This window comes from Anser brachyrhynchus (genome assembly GCF_964034855.1).
Source record: "Anser brachyrhynchus genome assembly, chromosome: 3".
Classification (NCBI taxonomy): Eukaryota; Metazoa; Chordata; class Aves; order Anseriformes; family Anatidae; genus Anser; species Anser brachyrhynchus.
Window position 1 is genome coordinate 29,223,717 of NC_137696.1, and position 19,385 is coordinate 29,243,101.

The 19,385-nt window shown below is 39.7% G+C and overlaps 1 protein-coding gene across 4 annotated transcripts in view; it reads right to left on the reverse strand.

The window, feature by feature from the left end:
• Positions 1–19,385, reverse strand: part of HHAT (hedgehog acyltransferase) — a 166,400-nt gene that overhangs the window by 65,366 nt on the left and 81,649 nt on the right. For 3 of the 4 annotated variants that reach the window (XM_080586361.1, XM_080586364.1, XM_080586362.1), the window contains 2 exons: positions 16,719–16,920; positions 135–279 (listed from right to left, as the gene is read on the reverse strand). In XM_080586361.1, coding sequence (XP_080442487.1) covers positions 135–279; positions 16,719–16,920 — 347 coding nt within the window. The remainder of the gene's footprint in view (positions 1–134; positions 280–16,718; positions 16,921–19,385) is intronic. The other variant, XM_080586363.1, reaches the window with a different exon arrangement.

The following is a 19,385-nucleotide window of genomic DNA, read 5'->3' on the forward strand; positions in this document are numbered from 1 at the left end:
TTTGTTAGTTTTGAACAGGAACAGAAAAAAAAGTTACTCCCAACTAGTGCACTGAGAGAAGTACCTGGCTCAGCACATCCATGGTAAATTCTGGAAAGTTCTATTATATAGAAAGCACATAAAAATAAACTTGCCTTCCATAAAGATCCTGTTCCAGTAGATTTTTCCAACATGATTTCCCCCAAGAAATATTAGGTTTGATAAAATCAACATCGAAGTGCAAACAGATGCTAGGACGGCATGAAGTCGACGACGAATTCTTGGCGAGAAGAAATGCTCCTGAGGGCCGAAACAAAAGGTGCAGATGAACTTAACAACCCCTACAATTTTTCAAGCAATGTTAAAAAAAGACATTGTAGTTATGACAAACAACTTTTATACCAAAGTTCAAATCCTTACGGAACAGATCCCAAAGCTTGTAACATATCTAGCAGAACTCCCACCAATGTCATTTAGGTTAGGGCCAGATTTTATGATATAAAGCAGTGTTGAATTGTAGTTCAGGGTGTCAGGGTGGAAGGGACCTCTGGAAGTCACTTAGTCCAACACCCCCGCTCACAGCAGGGTTGTTAGCTAGAACAGGTTGCCCAGAACTGTGCCAAGTTTAGTTTCTTCCCCCACACTATTAGGTACCTATACGCTTTGTAAGACACCCCCAAGCCTTCTCTTTTCCATGTTGAACAGTCCCTGTTCTCGGAGCCTGTCCTCATATGGCAGATGCTCAAGTCCCCTCTTCATCACGTTTGTTGGACTCACACCAGTATATCCATGGCTTTCTGATACCAGGGAGCCCAGAACTGGACACAGTTCTCTACACATTCTGTGTCTTAATTCTTTGCTTCTTAAACGTAGTCTTTGAAGAATTTTTGTTGATGGATGTGAACACTAACAACAAGCTGCTGGGGTGGATAAAACTATGCAATAGATTCCAGTATGGTGTAAAACACATCAGTACAAATCAAGTAGCATAAAATATTTTGGAAGTCAATAATGCTTTGGTTGATTAATAAGACTTCACTGAAAGATTCTAGAGTCAGATCAGAGTGGGTTACTGGAATGAGTCTCTTAATAAACAGATATTTCCTTATAAAAGTGACTTAAATACACATGCAATCCCAATGTTTTTTCATTGCAAGTATTACTGCTCATATTCAAAAAGTACAGATCTGTTGTAAAGCTCTTGGCTCTTAGTACTGTCCTAATGATACAAATAAAGCAAGTCTCCCTCCGTCATATACTAGCGTACCTTTTTCTACATTTGTATTTTGCATTATCACCTGAGGTGCAAGTGCAGCAGGGAAACTGCAGAAAGGCAGTGAAAGAAGAATGAGAAAGTTTTAGCTTCTTACAATTCTCAGTTGTTAAGTCATAAAAATCATTATAGCACAATATGGGGAAATAGTGCCTCATTACAGTACTGCATAAGAAAAAAATATCTTGTTCATCATGTCCCCAGGCTGAAAGCCTCTTTACATAGTGCCTGAATCTGCAAAAGACTGAATGGTTCTTGCAAAGTGATGAGCATTGCCAGTGTATGGGAACTAAGGAAAATATCACAAGGTGCTTAGCCTTCAAGTCATAAATGTTGATGTTGCAGAAAACAAACAGTCTTGTGACTGTAGTATAAAAAAAAAAAAAAACAGTAATAAATCTTTAATAGCTGCAGCCAGACTAGAATTCATGCTCACATACCTGAACAACAGACATAAAAATACATTCCCAGACAATTAAATTGCTAGTTTGATATGCATCAAAACAAATGTTTCAACTTATAGATTATTAAGTCACAAAATTTCAAATAAATGAATTACAAACATGAAAATATAACTTTAACATATTAGTGCAAAGTACATCTCTGGTATCTAGTGTATGAGTCTATCTCAGTCATCACAACAATGGGGATAGATAAGCTTCTGTCAACCTGTATGCGCAATACTATAATAGCTGATCTTCCATATAGCACTGGGAAAAATATTCATATATGAACACAGAGATTGAGACTTTCCTCTTAAAACTCTGGATCAAAACTAGGGCATCATAGGGAAAGGGAGGAGAATTTAAGGTATGTATATTAACATTCACAGACACAGGCAGTTAGTGAAACAACTCTTTCGCTTTCTAGTACTTTGCATTCCCAAAAATGCCCATAATGTTCTCCTTCAGTCACAGACAGGTAGAGGATATCTTGTCTCCTTCTGAAATGCAGAGTATGAACGTGTATTTGCATGTATAAAAACATAAGCCTTTTCAGAACACATGAATGTACACACACAGATGAAATGTTCCAAATCTTGCTAGTAAATCCATGTTAAAAACTAAGATTAAATAAGGGACAGTTGTGGTCATTTTGTGTTATGACCTTCTGTGTTCAGAGTCACCAAGCTTACCATCTGCTCACACCACGTTGGATAATTCTGACTGAGTTGTAGCTTATTTACATAGTCTACCACCAGATCTATTTTCACTCTCCTTCTCTCTAACAAACTTCTATGTCAACTCCATAGACAAACAGTTTCACTTAGGAAAAAGCGTTAGAGATGGGCAATCCATCAGACAGTTTGTGTTTGACTGCATTTTCCACCAAGGCACTGATTAGACCTGTTAAGTTTGTGAGGTCTGCCTGTTTTGCAACCCAACGCAGTAAGACTAAGACAAACAACATGTCTAGCTATAAAAGCTCTGACACTTTTTTTTTTTAATAAATGAATACAGTTACTAAAAAAATAAATAAAACTGTCACATATAATGTATCACCCTCTACAAAAGTGCTATATGTTAAACAGTACAAATGAACTGTAGTATGTACCATAAAAGCCTCTGGTCATTTATAAGGTATAAGGGAGCAGTTTAAGACAGGAACAGTTTAGACAAACACCAAGCCATTTCTGGGCTGTACTGTAGCTAATTTCCATTAACTTTGCAAGGCATTGATCCAAAAAGTAGTACAAATTTTCTTGAGGGTCTTAGATTTGATGTCTCTGCAGCTTCTACCCAGCTGCAACAAAGGTTAAAAAAAAATTAAAAGTTCTTTAAAAATCTCATGTCATCTAGAAAAAGCTAACTATAGAAGTACCTGAGCAGTTATTGTGCTCAAATTATTACACTGGAAGCATTAATTTACGTATGAAAAAGGACTGAGGCTGGTCTTGATAATCCATTGTAATGTTCGTGATTTAAATATCTACTGGCGTGTAGATTTTTTCTCAATCTACAAGTCATTTTCATCAAAGCAGACAAAAAAAAAAAATCACACCCACAATTCTTCATCATCCTATTTAATGCCTTTACCAATACATTCCATTGCCACAACACAAGCAGCTGTTATGGATTTGTGGTGTTTCTCTGGAAAAGAAGAAACTGTCTCCTTGTTTTGCTGTCTCCTTCTCTCCTCTCTCTTCCTGTTAGAAATACTGCCAGGAGAGAAAGTAGTGAAAGAATACCTTGTGTTAAAATGACAATGAAGCTATAGTTGCCTGGATGATACCCTTAGATTTACATCCTTCCTTGATGCTCAGTCTTACTTAGAATCACAGAATATCCTGAGTTGGAAGGGACCCACAAAGACCATCAAGTCCAACTCCTGGGTCTCCAAAGCACCAACCAAAAAATCAGACCCTGTGTCTGAGAGTGTTGTCCAAATGCTTCTTGAGCTCCAGCAGGCTCAGTCCTATAACCACTTCCCTGAGGAGCCTGTCCCAGTGCCCGACCACCCTCTGGATGCAGAACCTTTCCCTAACCCCCAGCCTGACCCTCCCCTGTCCCAGCCCCATGCCGTTCCCTTGGGTCCTGTCGCTGTCCCCAGAGAGCAGAGCTCAGCGCCTGCCCCTCCGCTCCCCTCGTGAGGGAGCTGCAGGCCGCCATGAGGCCTCCCCTCAGCCTGCTCTGCTCTGGGCCGAACGAACCAAGGGACCTCAGCCGCTCCTCATGCGTCTTCTCCTGACCATTCACCATCTTTGTAGCCTTCCTTTGGACACTCTCTAACAGTTTTATATCTTCCTTTTACTGTCGTGCCCAGAACTGCACACAGTACTTCAGGTAAGGCCGCACAATTGCAGAGCAGAGCAGGACAATCCCTTACCTCAACCGACTAGCAATGCTGTGCTTGATGCACCCCAGGATACAGTTGGCCCTCCTGGCTGCCAAAACACACTGCTGGCTCATATTCAGCTTGCTGTCAACCAAAACCCCCAGATCCCTTTCTGCTGGGCTGACCTCCAGTACCTCATCCCCCAGGCTGTATGTACAGCCAGGGTTGTCCCTTCCCAGGTGCAGAATTTGGTACTTGTTTTTGTTAAACTTCATATTGTTGGTGATTACCCAGCTCTCCAGCCTGTCTAGACCTCTCTGTAAGGCCTCACCACCCTCGACGGAATCAACAGCTCCACTCAATTTGTTATCTTCCACACACTTGCACAAAAAACCTTCAAGTCCTACAAACAAATACTTTATGAAAACATTGCATTGAAGATGACTGGTCCTAAAACGAATCCCTGGGGAAATCCACTAGTGACAAGTCGTCAGCCTGATGTACCCCATTTACTATAATCCTTTGGGCCTGAACTGTCAGCCAATTGTTCACCCAACTTATTTTACTGTTATCTAACTGTATTCTGGTCATTTTGTCTAGAAGGATACTGTGAGAGACAGTATCAAAAGCTTTATTGAAATCCAGAAAGATTACATCAGCGGCCTTCCTTTGGTCAACTTAGCAGGGTGATCTTGTAGTAAAACAAAGTCAAGTTTGTTAAACATGACCTCCCTCTTGTGAATCCATGTTGGCTGTTACCAATGACTGCATTGTCCTTCGGGTGTTTTTCAGTAACTCCCAGAATAATCTTCTCCATAATTTTACCAGGCACTGAAGTAAGACTGACAGGCCTGTAATTGACAGGATCTTCTTTCTTGCCCTTCTTGAAAACCGGGACCACATTTGCCAGCTTCCAGTCAACTGGGAACTCTCCAGATTACCATGACCATTGAAAAATAATTGAGAGAGGTCCCACAATGACATCAGGACTGTGTCCAGTCCTGGGCTCCCCGGTACAAAAAAGACAGGGATCTCCTGGAAAGAGTCCAGCGGAGGGCCACAAAGATGATATGGGGCCTGGAGCATCTTCCCTATGAAGAAAGGCTGAGACCTGGGTCTGTTCAGCCTGGAGAAAAGAAGACTGAGAGGGGATCTCATCAATGTGTACAAACACCTGACGTGTGGGAGACAGAGGGATCTGGCCAACCTCTTTTCAGTGGTTTGTGGGGATAGGACAAGGAGTAATGGCCACAAGACAGAGCACAGGAAGTACCGCACCAACATGCGAAAGAACTTCACAATGACGGTGACGGAGCACTGGAACAGGCTGCCAAGAGAGGTTGTGGAGTCTCCTTCTCTGGAGATGTTCAAGGCCCGTCTGGACGCCTAGCTGGGCAGCCTGCTCTAAGGAACCTGCTTTGGCAGGGGGATTGGACCCGATGACCTTTCGAGGTCCCTTCCAACCCCTTCAATTCTGTGATTCTGCGATCAGCCAGCTCTCTGAGTACTCTGGAATGAATCCCATCAAGCCCCATGGACTTACATGCATCCAAGTGGAGCAGCAAATCCATCACAAGTTCGGGACTGACTGGGAGTTTATAGTTCATCATTCCCGCAGTCATGAACTCATCACTATTTGTGATAGAGTCACTATTTGTAACCTAACATCGACACTTCATAATACTTTACTTCTACTAGACACTTTTTATCTCCTAGTGCAACATAAATGGACTGTAGCCTTTAAAATACACATCGCCAGGATAATCAGTCCAGGGGCAAGCAATATAACACAGGAGGTGACTTTAAAAGGTTAGCTCAGGCCACCTTTCCTGGAACTGAATGGAGTTCAGGTTGGCATTTCAGTCCAGTTCCTGCTGTAAATAAAGATCGGCTGTGGACATCATTTGTGTCTAACGTTGGGAAAGACCTATCTCTGCATGCTGGTGGATCTAGTAAAATTGGCTACCATCAGATCTCTCTCAACTTGGCCCTCTGTCATCTTAAAAAAAAATGGTACTATTGTAATGGGGTACCTTGAAAAGTAAATTTCTGTATGTGTTTGAGAGGGGTGAAAGAAGACAGGACAGAAAAGCTTTGCACTGTCCAAACCCTCCTATTCCTAAATCCATTTCCCGTTATACATGCATCTCATATTTAACCTCTAATTGAAAACTACACCAGAAATAGGAAGTGTGTATAATAGCTGTTTCTTGAGAAAGACCGTTTATGAAAGACAATACACACCAGAATAGATTATTTAGATTAGAATTAAGAGTCAAGTTAAGGTACATGGTGGAAGTTAGAAGTCAGATAAATACTCCTATTTATCTCTTAAAATGCTCTTATTTTGCTTACTTTGCAAGGCAATTATATCACTATCAGTCAAAGTGGCTTCAGGAAGCACAGAATCATTTTAAAGAACTAAGGTGAACTAGAGCTCATCAACAAAAGATTTGCATATTCACTGATGTACATGGTACAGTGATATTACTGAATGGCATGGAGTGAAGAAATTGAGAGTCAAGAAGTGTTTTTCCTCAATATGTTTACACCTCACAGTTAGTCAACAAAAGAGAAAATACTTTGGAGAACGTTGATAAGAATACACATCCATCCTCCCACGTGGAAGTTGAGGGACACCCAAGATGGAATTCTGCACAGCAGTCAAAACCAGGCAGTCCTATACCAAATATCACACTAAAGTCTTCTTTTACTAAACTATATTCCCCAGCATTTTATCAAAGACCCAATCCTACACCTTCCCACAGCAAGCATTCTTATTCTGTACCTTTTTCTAGCAACAATGGTGGCGCCATGGTGATTTGGCATGCTCCAAATGCTCTTTATTCAGAGGGCTGCTGAATTTGCATGCAGGAGCTTGCTGCAGTAGCTTGTTCTGGGAGCATGTCACATGCTATGCTGTTTTCAGGAGGGCTCAGGAACTGGGGTGCTCCTTTTCCATCACTCTGCAAAATCAGCTTGATGATGGGATAACAAGCAACAAGAAGCCTCCCCTAACAGAAATTACTTGGTAAGTTCTTGGCAAGCACTCAGAAGATGGAAGAGACTTACTCGTGCTGCATTCGCAATGCAACTCATTTATATAGCTGCACTGGGACAGATTAGAGCGAACTTCTACATAAAGTCAGTGATGTTATCAAGCTTGCTCATATTGAGAATATTTAACAACTCCCATGTAAGGGAACTAAACTTGATGAAATTTAAGCAAGCATACATCTTCATGGAGCAAAACAGAGATTCGCAACGTTTATTTAATTCTGGACTACCCTTCCAGAGTCTTGATATTCAAAGCATAAGACAAAGTAAGATGAGCATGGTAAAACTGGAGAAGCAGTTGAGTATTTCTCATGGGAACATATGCACTGTGGAATAAGACTGTCAGATACTATGGCCAGAGTGACATGAAACATGTGCTTGATACTACAAGCTTCAACAGTACAGATGACATTATTTTATTTTCATCTGCCTTTGGTCTTCAAAGGGTAAAAATACTCTGGTACAATTTTTAGTAGAGTTGTTATTTTTTAAACAGAATATCTCATTACTATCTGCTCTACAGATTTCATCCTCTCCCACTTAACCCTATCAGTCAACTTATCCATAAAAATTCTAAAATAGGAGAACAAAATGTGCAATATGTTGTGTTGAAGAAACCAAGCAAATCAATTATCATGTATGTAACACCTAGTCCCTCCATTATCCTTTAGTGCCTCTCCCAGTGTATGAGGGGGAAGTGAGCATGCTTCCCAAGGTTACTAAAGATCCACCCCTTCAATTTCCTGAAGGCTTTTTTTTATTCGAGAAGTAACATTCAAAATGTTCATGTGATGTTTCAGTCACTGCAGTACAGAAGGTGCACATGTGGTACCATTATGCATATCAGGAAAATCAATGGAGGAAAACCTCATGTTGCTTATTGGAGTTCCTTTTGCCATTGTAACCTAAGGACCCGAACTTTGGTTTCCACCACCCATTGCATCACAGCTAAAGAGTAAGGCCTGTACTTGCTAGTTCTCCACAGAAGCCAGAGAGAATATCCAAGTGCTTAAAAGCACTTCTAAGTGTTTTCTTTCAGAAAATATCCATAGATAAACACGGGCCAACTCTACTAAGTCCATCCCTGAGCCCTGGCGATCACCCTCATAGACACACGAGCAAATACCTCGATGCACCCCTTGAATCTGGGTCATCCGCAATGCAGCCATTTTCCAAAAATAACAGCAAAGCAGAAAAGCAAGAGCACGGGAGAAAAGCTGAAAGAGAGCGAGGAGCAGATGGGACAGTGGGAAGGGAAGCGATACATCCTGACTAACAGTTATTGGCTATTTTATCTATCTGCAGTTAGGCACACTGAAAATGGAGGGCAGGGTGTGACTGAGCAGCTGGGGGAGCAGATGGGACGGAGGAAAGGCTGAAAATTGTCACAAAGCTCTGCCAAACAGAATGTTGATTTATTTAATTTTTAAAGTGAGCAGTAGAAATGAAGATGGGCTGGGTCCGAGCAGCAGGGCAACTTCTAAAAACACTTGTTAATACAAATTGTCAATGGGTAATAGTGACAAAAGCGCATGTGAGAGACTGCAGAAATGAAGGGAGGCAGTACATGTACTCATTAATAAAATGTTGGTAGAAACCAGGCTTGAGGAGCAGCAAGAGCAATGGAAAGGCAGCTGGTGAGAGGCTGACATGTCCTTGTGAGACCACTTCTTCACTCTGAAGCTCAAGGACAGCTGTTGAATAGGTAATTGTAGAGACTTTACCGCAGAACAGAACAAAAAAAAAGCAACACAAACAAAGAATTTAGGTTGAATACCCAGACAAAACATCCATTTATGAAATAATGCAGAAGAAATTGTGGAATCCCCAGGGCTGTAAGAGTAACAAGATAAAGGAACAGGCCTGCAAGTAGAATGTGAACAAGATGCACTACCAGATCTTTCATCCATCTACAATGGCCACAGCAAATGGAAGGATAAATTTAATTTCCCACCAGCATACATTGTACTCTTCAGTAATCGTGTAATCATTCCTGTTTGCTCCATTCTGCATCTAGCTCTAACCCAGACCCAGCCCTTTACTTTTGTTTGCTTTATTTTTTTGGAATCTTGTTTTGCTTGCGGTTGTTCCCTCCCTTCTCCCCAAGTCTAACTATGGCCTGAAGCTATCTGTGCTTCCAAGGCATGTACTTTCCTTCCAAAGCAAACATAAAGATTAGCTCCTGGAAGGTTCACACAGGAAGGAGGGAACTGACGACACTTTTTCTAAAAGTCAGGATGATGCAAATGACCTGTAATTCCCTACAGACAATACATCACTCCTATAAAAAGAGGACCACACAATTAAAATCAAGCAGCTGACAGTTAAGATCTACGTTCACAAATGTAACTTGTTTCTGAATTTAGAAATAAATGCTATATATAGTATTTGAGAAGATACTCATCTTCTCTATTGATGCCTTACTAAACATTCACTCAACAAAACGTTGTCTTGCACTAGCACCAGTTCATTTTTAGATTTTTCCAAAAGATCTACATTTATAGCATCGCTCAGCAAACAGCCAAACCCCCTTCTGTTTGAAGAAAGCCTCCTACCAGCTCATATGTATGCACCACACTGACGGATGCATGTGTGAAAGTTTGACATACACAGAAGTAAATTTCTGTGCTTGCTCCTACATTTCCTCATCACCCTCAAAGAACCTGCCTAAACATTTTTTTAAAAAGTGGCAGCTTGTGAAAAGTGCAAAATGAACAGCATTGAAACGCACCATCCTCAAGGAATCTAACCAAGTAACGGCAGTGTACATATTTCTATAAATGTGCCTTACCTCTCACCAAGGAAGACAGTTTGCAAGAGTTGCGCACTCTCCTCTGTGTCCAGGCCAACATCCTTATTTTTGTTCTTCTGGTTCCCACTCTGCCTGTTCTGGCTCCCTCAGATCCCTTATCCCATGTTTTCATGTTTTTACCTTTTAAATTCTAACCAAATTGGGACAGGATCTAACTTGTCTAATCATTAGTGCAGAATTTTGCACAAGGTCCTGCTCATAATGGTCTTCCCGCATTGCCACTGTGAAACTGTTAACAAATAAATAACACACAGTAATAATCCCCACAGAGACATCTGATAAACACTCAGCAAATTCAGACCTCATTTTCCACATGGCAAGTTTCTGTAGCTCAGAGTTACGCTGTGCATTAACGCACATGGCTCTGAAAGGCACAGCAGAAAGACAAAAGTGTGCAACCCGCTCCTTGGTACTTTAACTTGTATTTCTGTAAATGCTAACATCTATTGTCTGGATTAATTTTTAAGGTGAACAAGGCTGTATTGATGTAACAGTAACAATCATCAGCATCACTCTACCTTCTTTTCACCCCATAGCATGATGTACTTGCTTTTAAAGCCACATTATGGCCAAAGTGCCAGAAAACTGCCTGATGTCTCCAAAGCAGAACAGGAAGTAAATAATGCTGGTAGGTGGGAGAAACATTTATTTGTTACGGTAAATGGGTAGCGACAGGAGGGGCTTCCCAGCTCACATTGCTGTCTGAAGGATAGCAGCAATCATCTGGTTAAAAACAGATGGAAAATCACTACAGTTTGTCACTGCTGACCATCAAAAATAATCTTTTTTTTTGCACAGATTTGACAAAAAAGGGAAGTTTGTACTCAAAAGATAGAAACAATAGGATGTTATCTCTGAAATCTTATTGCAGGCACTTTGTCATTAAAGTCTGTATCATATTGTATGTTTGTTCCTAATGCAAAACAACACTTACCAGATTTTCTTTGTTACCGAGTCTAGGGCAAGAAGTTCCCTAAGTAAAGAAACCAGAGTCAGAGTGCAAGTGTGTGTGTCTGTCTGCATTTTTACAAGGGCTCTCCAAATGTTCTGGGATCCACTTACATGAAGATAAATGAACCCTTACAATAAGAAGGCAGAGAAAGGAGAAAAAAATCAAGCAAAGCAGAAACATGGCAAGAATTTCTTGACTCAGAACTACTGTTGGCAGAGCTAAAAGTAATTGAAAAAAAATCTAGGATACATCAGCCAGCCCACGTTCACCTTTGATGGTCTTTCAGAAGCTCAGAATGAAACAGCACCTTGATGACTCAGCTTGCTGCTTCTGGGTACCACACATAACGACCAGTTGTCACAGATCTGCCCTGGCTAAGATTTACGTCTAGAGAAAGGAGTTTCCATTGATTTTGAGTCAGACCACTTCTACTTTGGACAGCAGCGATTTCTGGTTAGATGACTGATATGGCTGAATTCAAGGCTCAGAGGGAGGTATCTTCACCCCAGGTAGAGAGCATTTGACCACTGGGTCATTCCTCCAGGGATGCAGGATGCCTCCTATTTGCTATTCAGAGCATAACAGCAAGCCCTATTCACTGGTTGTGCTTTTGACATTATAGGTGATACCTATATCTCAAAAAAGATTTCAGCACTACGGACAAACAGTCTGATTAAGGGACTTTGTTCAATTACCTTACCTTATGTTATTATAAATTCTCAGACAGTTGAAGAGACAAACCCAGCAGAAATCTACAGCAAGTACATAAGAGGATTATGAAGAAAGGATCATCAGCACTGCCTGCCACTTAACTGAGTTACCATGTTGCAATAAAAATATGCATGAATTACACAAAACTATTAGTAAAGGAGAAAAGGTGAAACAAGCTTCTGAGATTAGTAAACCAGTGTTATAAATACTCTTTCCATCAAACGAAGCAAAATAAAGATCAAAGCCTACTACGTGCTGAAGAACAGCTGAGAAGGGTTTTTATTTATTACAAAGATCTTATTAAAGATCTGATTTTGCAAGGTGGTCTACATACATACTTTCTCCGGATGAGTTTGAAATGTTTGGTCAGATCTTGCCACTGACAGTGGCAGAAGGAAGTTTTACAGCTTTGTCATGGCGATTTTAAGTGAGTTATACTTGCAAAATGAAATTTGTCATTAAATGAGAGTTCTGTTTTCTTAATGTATATAGGATTCAGTTGTGAAATTCACAGTGTCTTTATCTTGGTTTGACTGAGTTTGGGCCCTAATAGGGGGCTAAGCAATTCCTGAAGCAGGACCTAATTGTTTTGTTTGTCCCACTCTATACAGGGAGGCTCAACTTACAACTTACTACTACGTACTGCTCAGGTATGCTTGCAAGGGAGAAATTCCAAGCGGTTAGTAAGCTCTTCCATTCCCACTTCCCTTCTTTGACTTGTCTCTCAGTTTGTACTGCTTTGGGTGCTTTTTCAGAGTCCAAACCATGAGACAAATCATCTAACAATAAAATAATCAGAGGAAGTGAAGTTTTCTGCTGGGGTGAAGAGCTAAGTCAGCTCAGCAAAGATTCCAGCAGAAAGGAGTGCAGAGAAGAAAGCAGGAGGACTGCAAAGAAGTGAGGAGAAAGGGAAATTCAGCCCTTTCCCTTTCAATAGCAGTGCCTTGTTAGATCAGCTTAGTACCCTGAAGAACCACAGCACAGAGGCTGGGCTCACCAGGCAGTATCTCTCCATGTTCCACTCCAGCTGTCTGCAGGATCACCGCACCATTTGTTATGAATAACTACAGAATTTTTGATGCTCCGAGCAGAAGAAATACAGCAGACAAATTTAACAGATTAAAAAAAGGACAAAAAAAAAAAAGGCAGACCAAAAGAACCCTGACCACATTCAACCTTTTGAAAGACTTCTAAAATCCTGTTCTCTTCAATGCTGAGACTGCCAATTATCATTGACCACGTCTCTAGTACCCAGAACAAAAGTGATATTTTTACTATAGACACAAATACATGGACTTCATTTTATAAGATGAAAAAATCCCCTAATGTTACACACTAACCAAAACCACAGACATTATAGAAAATATTTCCCCTTTTACAAAGAGGGGAAAAGAGGCAGTTACAGTGAACTGAAATGGACTTAGTGGCACCTCATCACAGCTAGAAATAAAAATTTAGATATCGAAGTATTTTATACTTAAAAAAAAATAAATAAATATAAGGATAGTAAAAAAAAATATTTTAAAATTAAGTTATACTTAAAATTAGCTGGCTTCTCAAATTGAATTACTAATGGTGTATTTAGCTCCTTAGTACATAAAGCTAGAAATAAGCTCAAACTAGAAATTCATCATAGCGTGATTTTTAGAAGAGATTTTTACATCTCAATTAAAAAAAAATCTTATGAGACTGAATGACATGTGTTCACTTTACTACAAAAGAACTAAGAAAATAAATGTTACTGTTTCAATTAAGATTAAAACATTAATTTTAACAATCTGCCAACTTCACCCTCTTTGCTATGTCTTCTTCTGAACAATTTCCAAATCCATTAAAGATGTTGTCAGCTATTCTAAGGTTTAAATCATTCTAAATGTATTTTTAAACCAAGATGTCATTTCTTGTATAGATCTCTATCTTGTTTTCCTTAAGGAAAAGGAGGAGGGGGAAAAATGAAATCACTAGAAAAATGATAGCCATTAGCATTTTTGTTCAGAAATCTGATCCATTATTTATTAAAAGTCATTACAAATCTCATCACTGATTTCAAATGAGTTACTGCTGGGGTCTCTGTTCATCTGTGGGAAATTAATACAGAATCAGTGAAAGAAAACACTACTTTGCTTCGTATGGTTCTAAATAGCTCATGAAAAAGTGAAAACAAAGGCCTGACAAAAAATCCTATAAAACTCTCCCACATTAATATACAGTTCCCACATACACCTTAGCTCACGATGCACAGCAGTTATTGTTTTATATACAATGCTTTAATAAAAAGAATTAAAATGTTACTGGATTCAGCTCTAATTTTTTGATACCTAACAAATAATCTCTATGGAGAAAAAAAGATACACAGTTAACTTCTCAGAACAAAACTCACTGAAACACGAAGTTCAAAGCAGTGTAAATTGAAAACTACATTAAAAGGAGAATAATCTCTTTTAGAGCTGAAATCAGGAAGCTAGGTACTGTTCTGCAACCAGTACAGATTATAAATTTCAGGTCCAAATTTATGGGTTAGAAAATTTACTGTTTTCAGTAAATAATTGTTTATATACTGAATTTAATTCTCATAAATAATGCTTACTATCCCTCGGTTATTCCAGTTCAATACGCCTGAGATGACATTTAAAACCTGTCAGACTCAATTTAAAGCTATAGAAGTGTTTTTTGCCCATTCTGTGCTAGGTTTGATGTGCTGAGATTTAAACTACCATGAAATCTGCATAAATGTAGGGTCCGATTCTTTTTATACGTATTCTTAGTCAGCATAAGGATTCAGTGAAGGACAATAATCAAATGTGCTTTATTTAGATTTCTTTTGCAAGAGAATTGAGGGAATATAGTAGGGAAAAAACAGAAGCAGTTTTGCTTTAATTACTGTTGTTATTTGTGATCACTTTCATTTAAAAAACAAAGCAGAATTAAAGTTCAAGTTTTTTTCAAGGTTTTCTTTTTTTTTCCCCCCCCCTTTTTTTTTTTTAAAGTATTTTACCAAATAAGTACCTCCAGCTCAACTCAATTTTTTAAGTCAACTTTAACAACAATATTGGAGAGGTAAATAGACTGGTTAAAAACCCATAAATCCGCACTTTGTGTTTATTTAGAAACTCATCTGCTATTCTGGGGCAGAAATAAACTTTCCTTTTCAAAAATGGCCTTCAAGAGCCAACACAGCAAATGAGTGAAGCACAAAGCTTACAAAGATTTCATCCGATGAACAGATGAAATTTAAGCGAAACACCTTCTCTCAGAAGGAGGTTCTCAAAGTCACTGAGACTAGGCTTGCTGAGACAGGGCTATAGGAACACTTGCAAAAGCCAGAGTGTAAGGAAACAAAGAAATTTATAAAGGACATTAGAAAACATGAAGCTCATTTTTGATGGAAGAGATATTTCTTAGAGAATATCATTCCACCTCTTGATAAGGAAGGGTCAAAGTCCAGCTACTCATCTGCCCTCCAGTCTCAGCATTTGACAAGAAAATGGGAGTTCGTTGGAAGAGTGCAGAGGGAGCAGTGAGGGGCAGTTTACAAAGACTGCAGCTCGTGTTGTTGTAGAGAAACTTTCAAGGCACAAGGTAAGGTATGACTTAGCCATAACCAAATGTGGCAAGATGTGCACGATCTACTAACTCCAGGGAACATATTTTTCCTTATGGTGGGCACTAATTCAGATGCCAAAATGATTCATAGTAAAAATGCTGGTTTCAGCAATATTTCAAGGAAAGAAGAGAAAGTACCTCCTCAGGAACATCTACAGCGATGTTTTCAAGCAGGAATGGAAAACCATGGAGTCATGGAAGACACTGAATAGGCCTTTAAAAACACTGGATGACAATGAAACGGATGAGGGGGAAAAGGCACTTGGGTTCACCGTTCACAATTTAATTATACAAAATTTGCCAGCACTGGTTAGCTATAATTAGAATTACATGTTAGAATCAATCCAGCACGTATAACCCAACCTTCACAATGCCATGCCCCTATCATTTTAATGGTACTTAAGCACTTAATTCCTTAAGAGTTCTTTTTAAGAATTCTAACACAATGGTATCAAGTACAAGATGCCCCTACACTTATGTCTTCCTCATATAGCTAGATGCCTGAGAAACTGTTGTTTTCCAGTCCAGAGACAAATGTATGCAGCTGGTCAGATGCTGAAGCTCAGTTTCACCCCAGAGGGCAGATTAATGGATCTGATAAACTCATTCTCTATGAACGAAAAAAGCTGCTTCCATGCTGTCTCCAAATTCACAGTGATGGACACTTGGATTGTATAAGGTAGCACTGGCTACTAAATTACTTAGCTGTATCAGCTGCCACACATGGCATGCCACAGCAGTGAAAACTGAAAAGAGGGGGATGGAGAATAAACATAATTACTTGAGCATCAGGGGTTCATCAGACTGGAGACTGAGTCACCGCCATCTCGGTATTATAAAGGAGTATGAATTCTAAGCACTTATCACTACTTAGGAAGCGAGGCATAGGAATTACCCTTACAAACAGTTATTAGAAGATTTGGGATTAAATACTGAGCAAACCTGCAGACTAAAATGACCATCAAAATTAAAATAGTGCTTTTTTTGAGTATGACTGTGCATTAAAGATGGTATGACGGTGAAAAGTATAAGCAAATGGAAATGAAATGCATAAGAAAAGTCAAAATACCAGAGGTCTTCAAAACAAAATAATACTTTCTTTATGGACTCTTCACAGTGGCATAAGATATCTTAGCATAAGCTTGTTCCCAGATGCAAGCAGCTGCCACATGTACTTTTTTCCAGGAAACACACGGTTAGAAAATTACACTCCTAATTTTAGTGAAGATGAATATTTTAAGGCCATCCTGAGTGAAATCAGAATACAAATACTAAAACTGGCTTCTGTTTAACCTTATACAATGTGACAAGCAGTTGCTTGCACTAGCATTGCAGAGAAAGCTTTTAAGACCATGCATATTTCAGTGTTGGCCTAGCTGTTTTTTGCAAAATTCTAGTCATATGGCTTACGTCAAACGGCAGAGTGGGGAAGGGAATGTTGTTTTATTTATTAACCACCACTTTTACTATAGATTAAATCAAACTAGTAACCGGGAACTTCAGATAAGCATGAAGCTAGGAAACAAGAACACAAAGTGAAGAGAGATTCAACTTACAATTAAGTCTCGAATAAGTGAAACAGAAAGTATCCTCTTGACGCCATTTTCCACAATTACTCCAAGACAATTAAGAGCTCCCCAGTACCACAGATAGCTCTGTCCTCCGTGCCAATAGCTTACAAAGGCAAAAGTGAGGGCTGTGGAAAAAAGCATTCCTGGCAGACTGGACTGAGATCCTCCCATGGGAACATAAATGTACCTGTAGGTGAAGTGATAGATAAGCAGTGTTATTATGGCTTTCACAGAAATCTCAGAAAAACATCCACTGCAGAATAAACTCATTTTGCAGCATTAAAAAAAAAGAATTTTACTAATTTTACTAATTACCTGGCATTCTGTATTTACATTGCCTGTTCCAGTTTTTGCAAAGCTGTAGACCACTTCATGAAATATGTACGCATACCATTTGGCAAAAAGACAGTTTTGTGGTCAAGGAAACTCTGCATTAGGCAAGTGTAGAGGATAAGCTATATTCTCAAAATTGCAAAAGATGTTCAGGTTTTTTAGATTGTGGTAGTAGTAAGCCAACTTGTATACACAAAAATTACAAATAATCTTCGTGAGAATTTAAATTGTAAGACTGAACAATAAAATTAAAAAAAATCTGTAAAGTCATGTATAGTCATAACCCACAAAATGTTTTCCATTTTTCAGAAATGTAGACATATGCAAACATACTCTATTTTTAAAAGCTTCTAATTTCTGCATCTTTAAATCTTTTATTAAAAATTGTATTTACTGAAAAGTATCTTCTATCCAGTTCTTGTGTTACTCGCAAGATCTCATCTGCCTAATGACATTCGCAACACACGTACCGCCGTCCCGTCCCAAAATACCTGTATGAAAAACCCTGCATGCAATTATATTTTGGATTGAAACTGAATCCAGGAGACAGAAGCTCAATCTTTAATTGATGCTTATAAGTGTCAAGAAGGCAGTACTCGTTCAACAGAAGCACCAGCAGCAATGGGACTCTGAAAGCTGACACTGTTTTCTGGGTCATTTCACTTTCCTGCCTGCCTAGAGGGCTACGTCCACTTCTGGCAGTTGCAAAATAAGGCATGGCCACTGCCCAGCCTTTATTTAAAGAGTTGCATATTTCTGTCAACACTTAGGGGAAGCTCATCAGGCAGCAGAGACACCGCTCTGCCCATGAGCACCAGCGAGGGGACGCAGTAGGTGAGAAGTGCCAGGGACAATTCCCTCTAGCTGTCACTCCTTCGACATAGCGCGCCGTAGCCTCGTGTGAGACTATTCCTGCTTGGTAAGATAATTAAAGGATATTTTTTCTCCACTGAAAATCTCATCACTGGTTTTCAGTTTTTTACATTCAGAGACAAAGATCAGCTCAAAGATTTTAAAGGGAAATTAATGTAGTGCTTTATTCTTAACCTTGGAAGTAAAATACTGTATCAGGGTAAAATAGAGTGATGAGAGTAATTAAGACGTAAGTGGAAGTCATTCAAAAAAACCCTTTCAAATGCTCCAAATCCTCTCTAAATATAATATCAATACACCTTTATACTTCCACCTGCCACAGGGAACATCTGATTACATTTATAGAGATTTTCAGTGTGTTTTTTTATTAAGCATACAAACATAAAGAGAAATTAAAGCCAATAGTTTTAATGTATGTTGTATTTCTCTTCTCTCTCCCCTTCCTTTTTTTTCTTTTCCCCTCAGGCCTAGCCTTTTCTCATCACACAGATAAGAACACGGTGTGGCAATAATACATACTTGCAGCTGCAATCAGTAGGTCTAACTGCAGAGAAGCATGCCATAGCAGCCTGTAAGCAAACAGATCCCCTTCAGGGCTCTCCCTGGGATCTGACATGCAGGATGATGAGAACAGAGCCCCAGACTGTGGCTGCAGACATTTCATAAATGGCCAGACAAATTCCTTCTACTCCAATGACTACAAAGGCGAAAGACCAAGGAAGCATCACCTCTTAGGACCTCCTTGCACGAAGCCTCCCTTCTCCCTTTTTAAAGGCTGGCTGATGGATTTTCCAGGGAGTAATAACTCAGTTCCTTTCGCAGGCGGTGTTCCTCACAGAACCATGACCTGGGCAGTCTCTCTCACGCCTCCACAGCACGGCACCTCCCGGTTCCAGAAAGGTTCACCCACAGGAGCCAAAACAGGATGCTGCAGATGCTGCCACCCTCAGCAAAGCTCATCATGGTCATACATTTACTGAAATGCCGTGTTTAAAAGTAACCCAGATGCCATCAGAGAGGACATCTCCCTGTGACGGACACCTTACTCTAAGCCCCAAGGAAATCTTTCTACTGACCTCTAGAGGGCACTGAATTAAATCCACTGTACAAAATGTAGCTTTCACTGCAGAAGCAGCTCTGGGTTCTGTATGGCCCCTTTCCCTGAACTGAATGAAGGACAGAAGCTGTGGTATAGGTACTGGCCATCTTCTGAGCACACGTAGTCTGTCACTGGCTGTCGCTGGGACTGGCACTGCCAGGAATGGGTGCAGCAGCACCAGCTTATTCATTTGCAATTGTAGTTCATTTTAGATTGGGCTGAATGGCTTTCAGAGCATTGTGCAGAGAAAAATAGGCTATTTTACAATTTTTAGTGTTTAATGACAGCAGTTAGTTAATTGAGCAGCACTAATTCAAATCTTTGTGAATCTTCAAGGTCAATGAAGT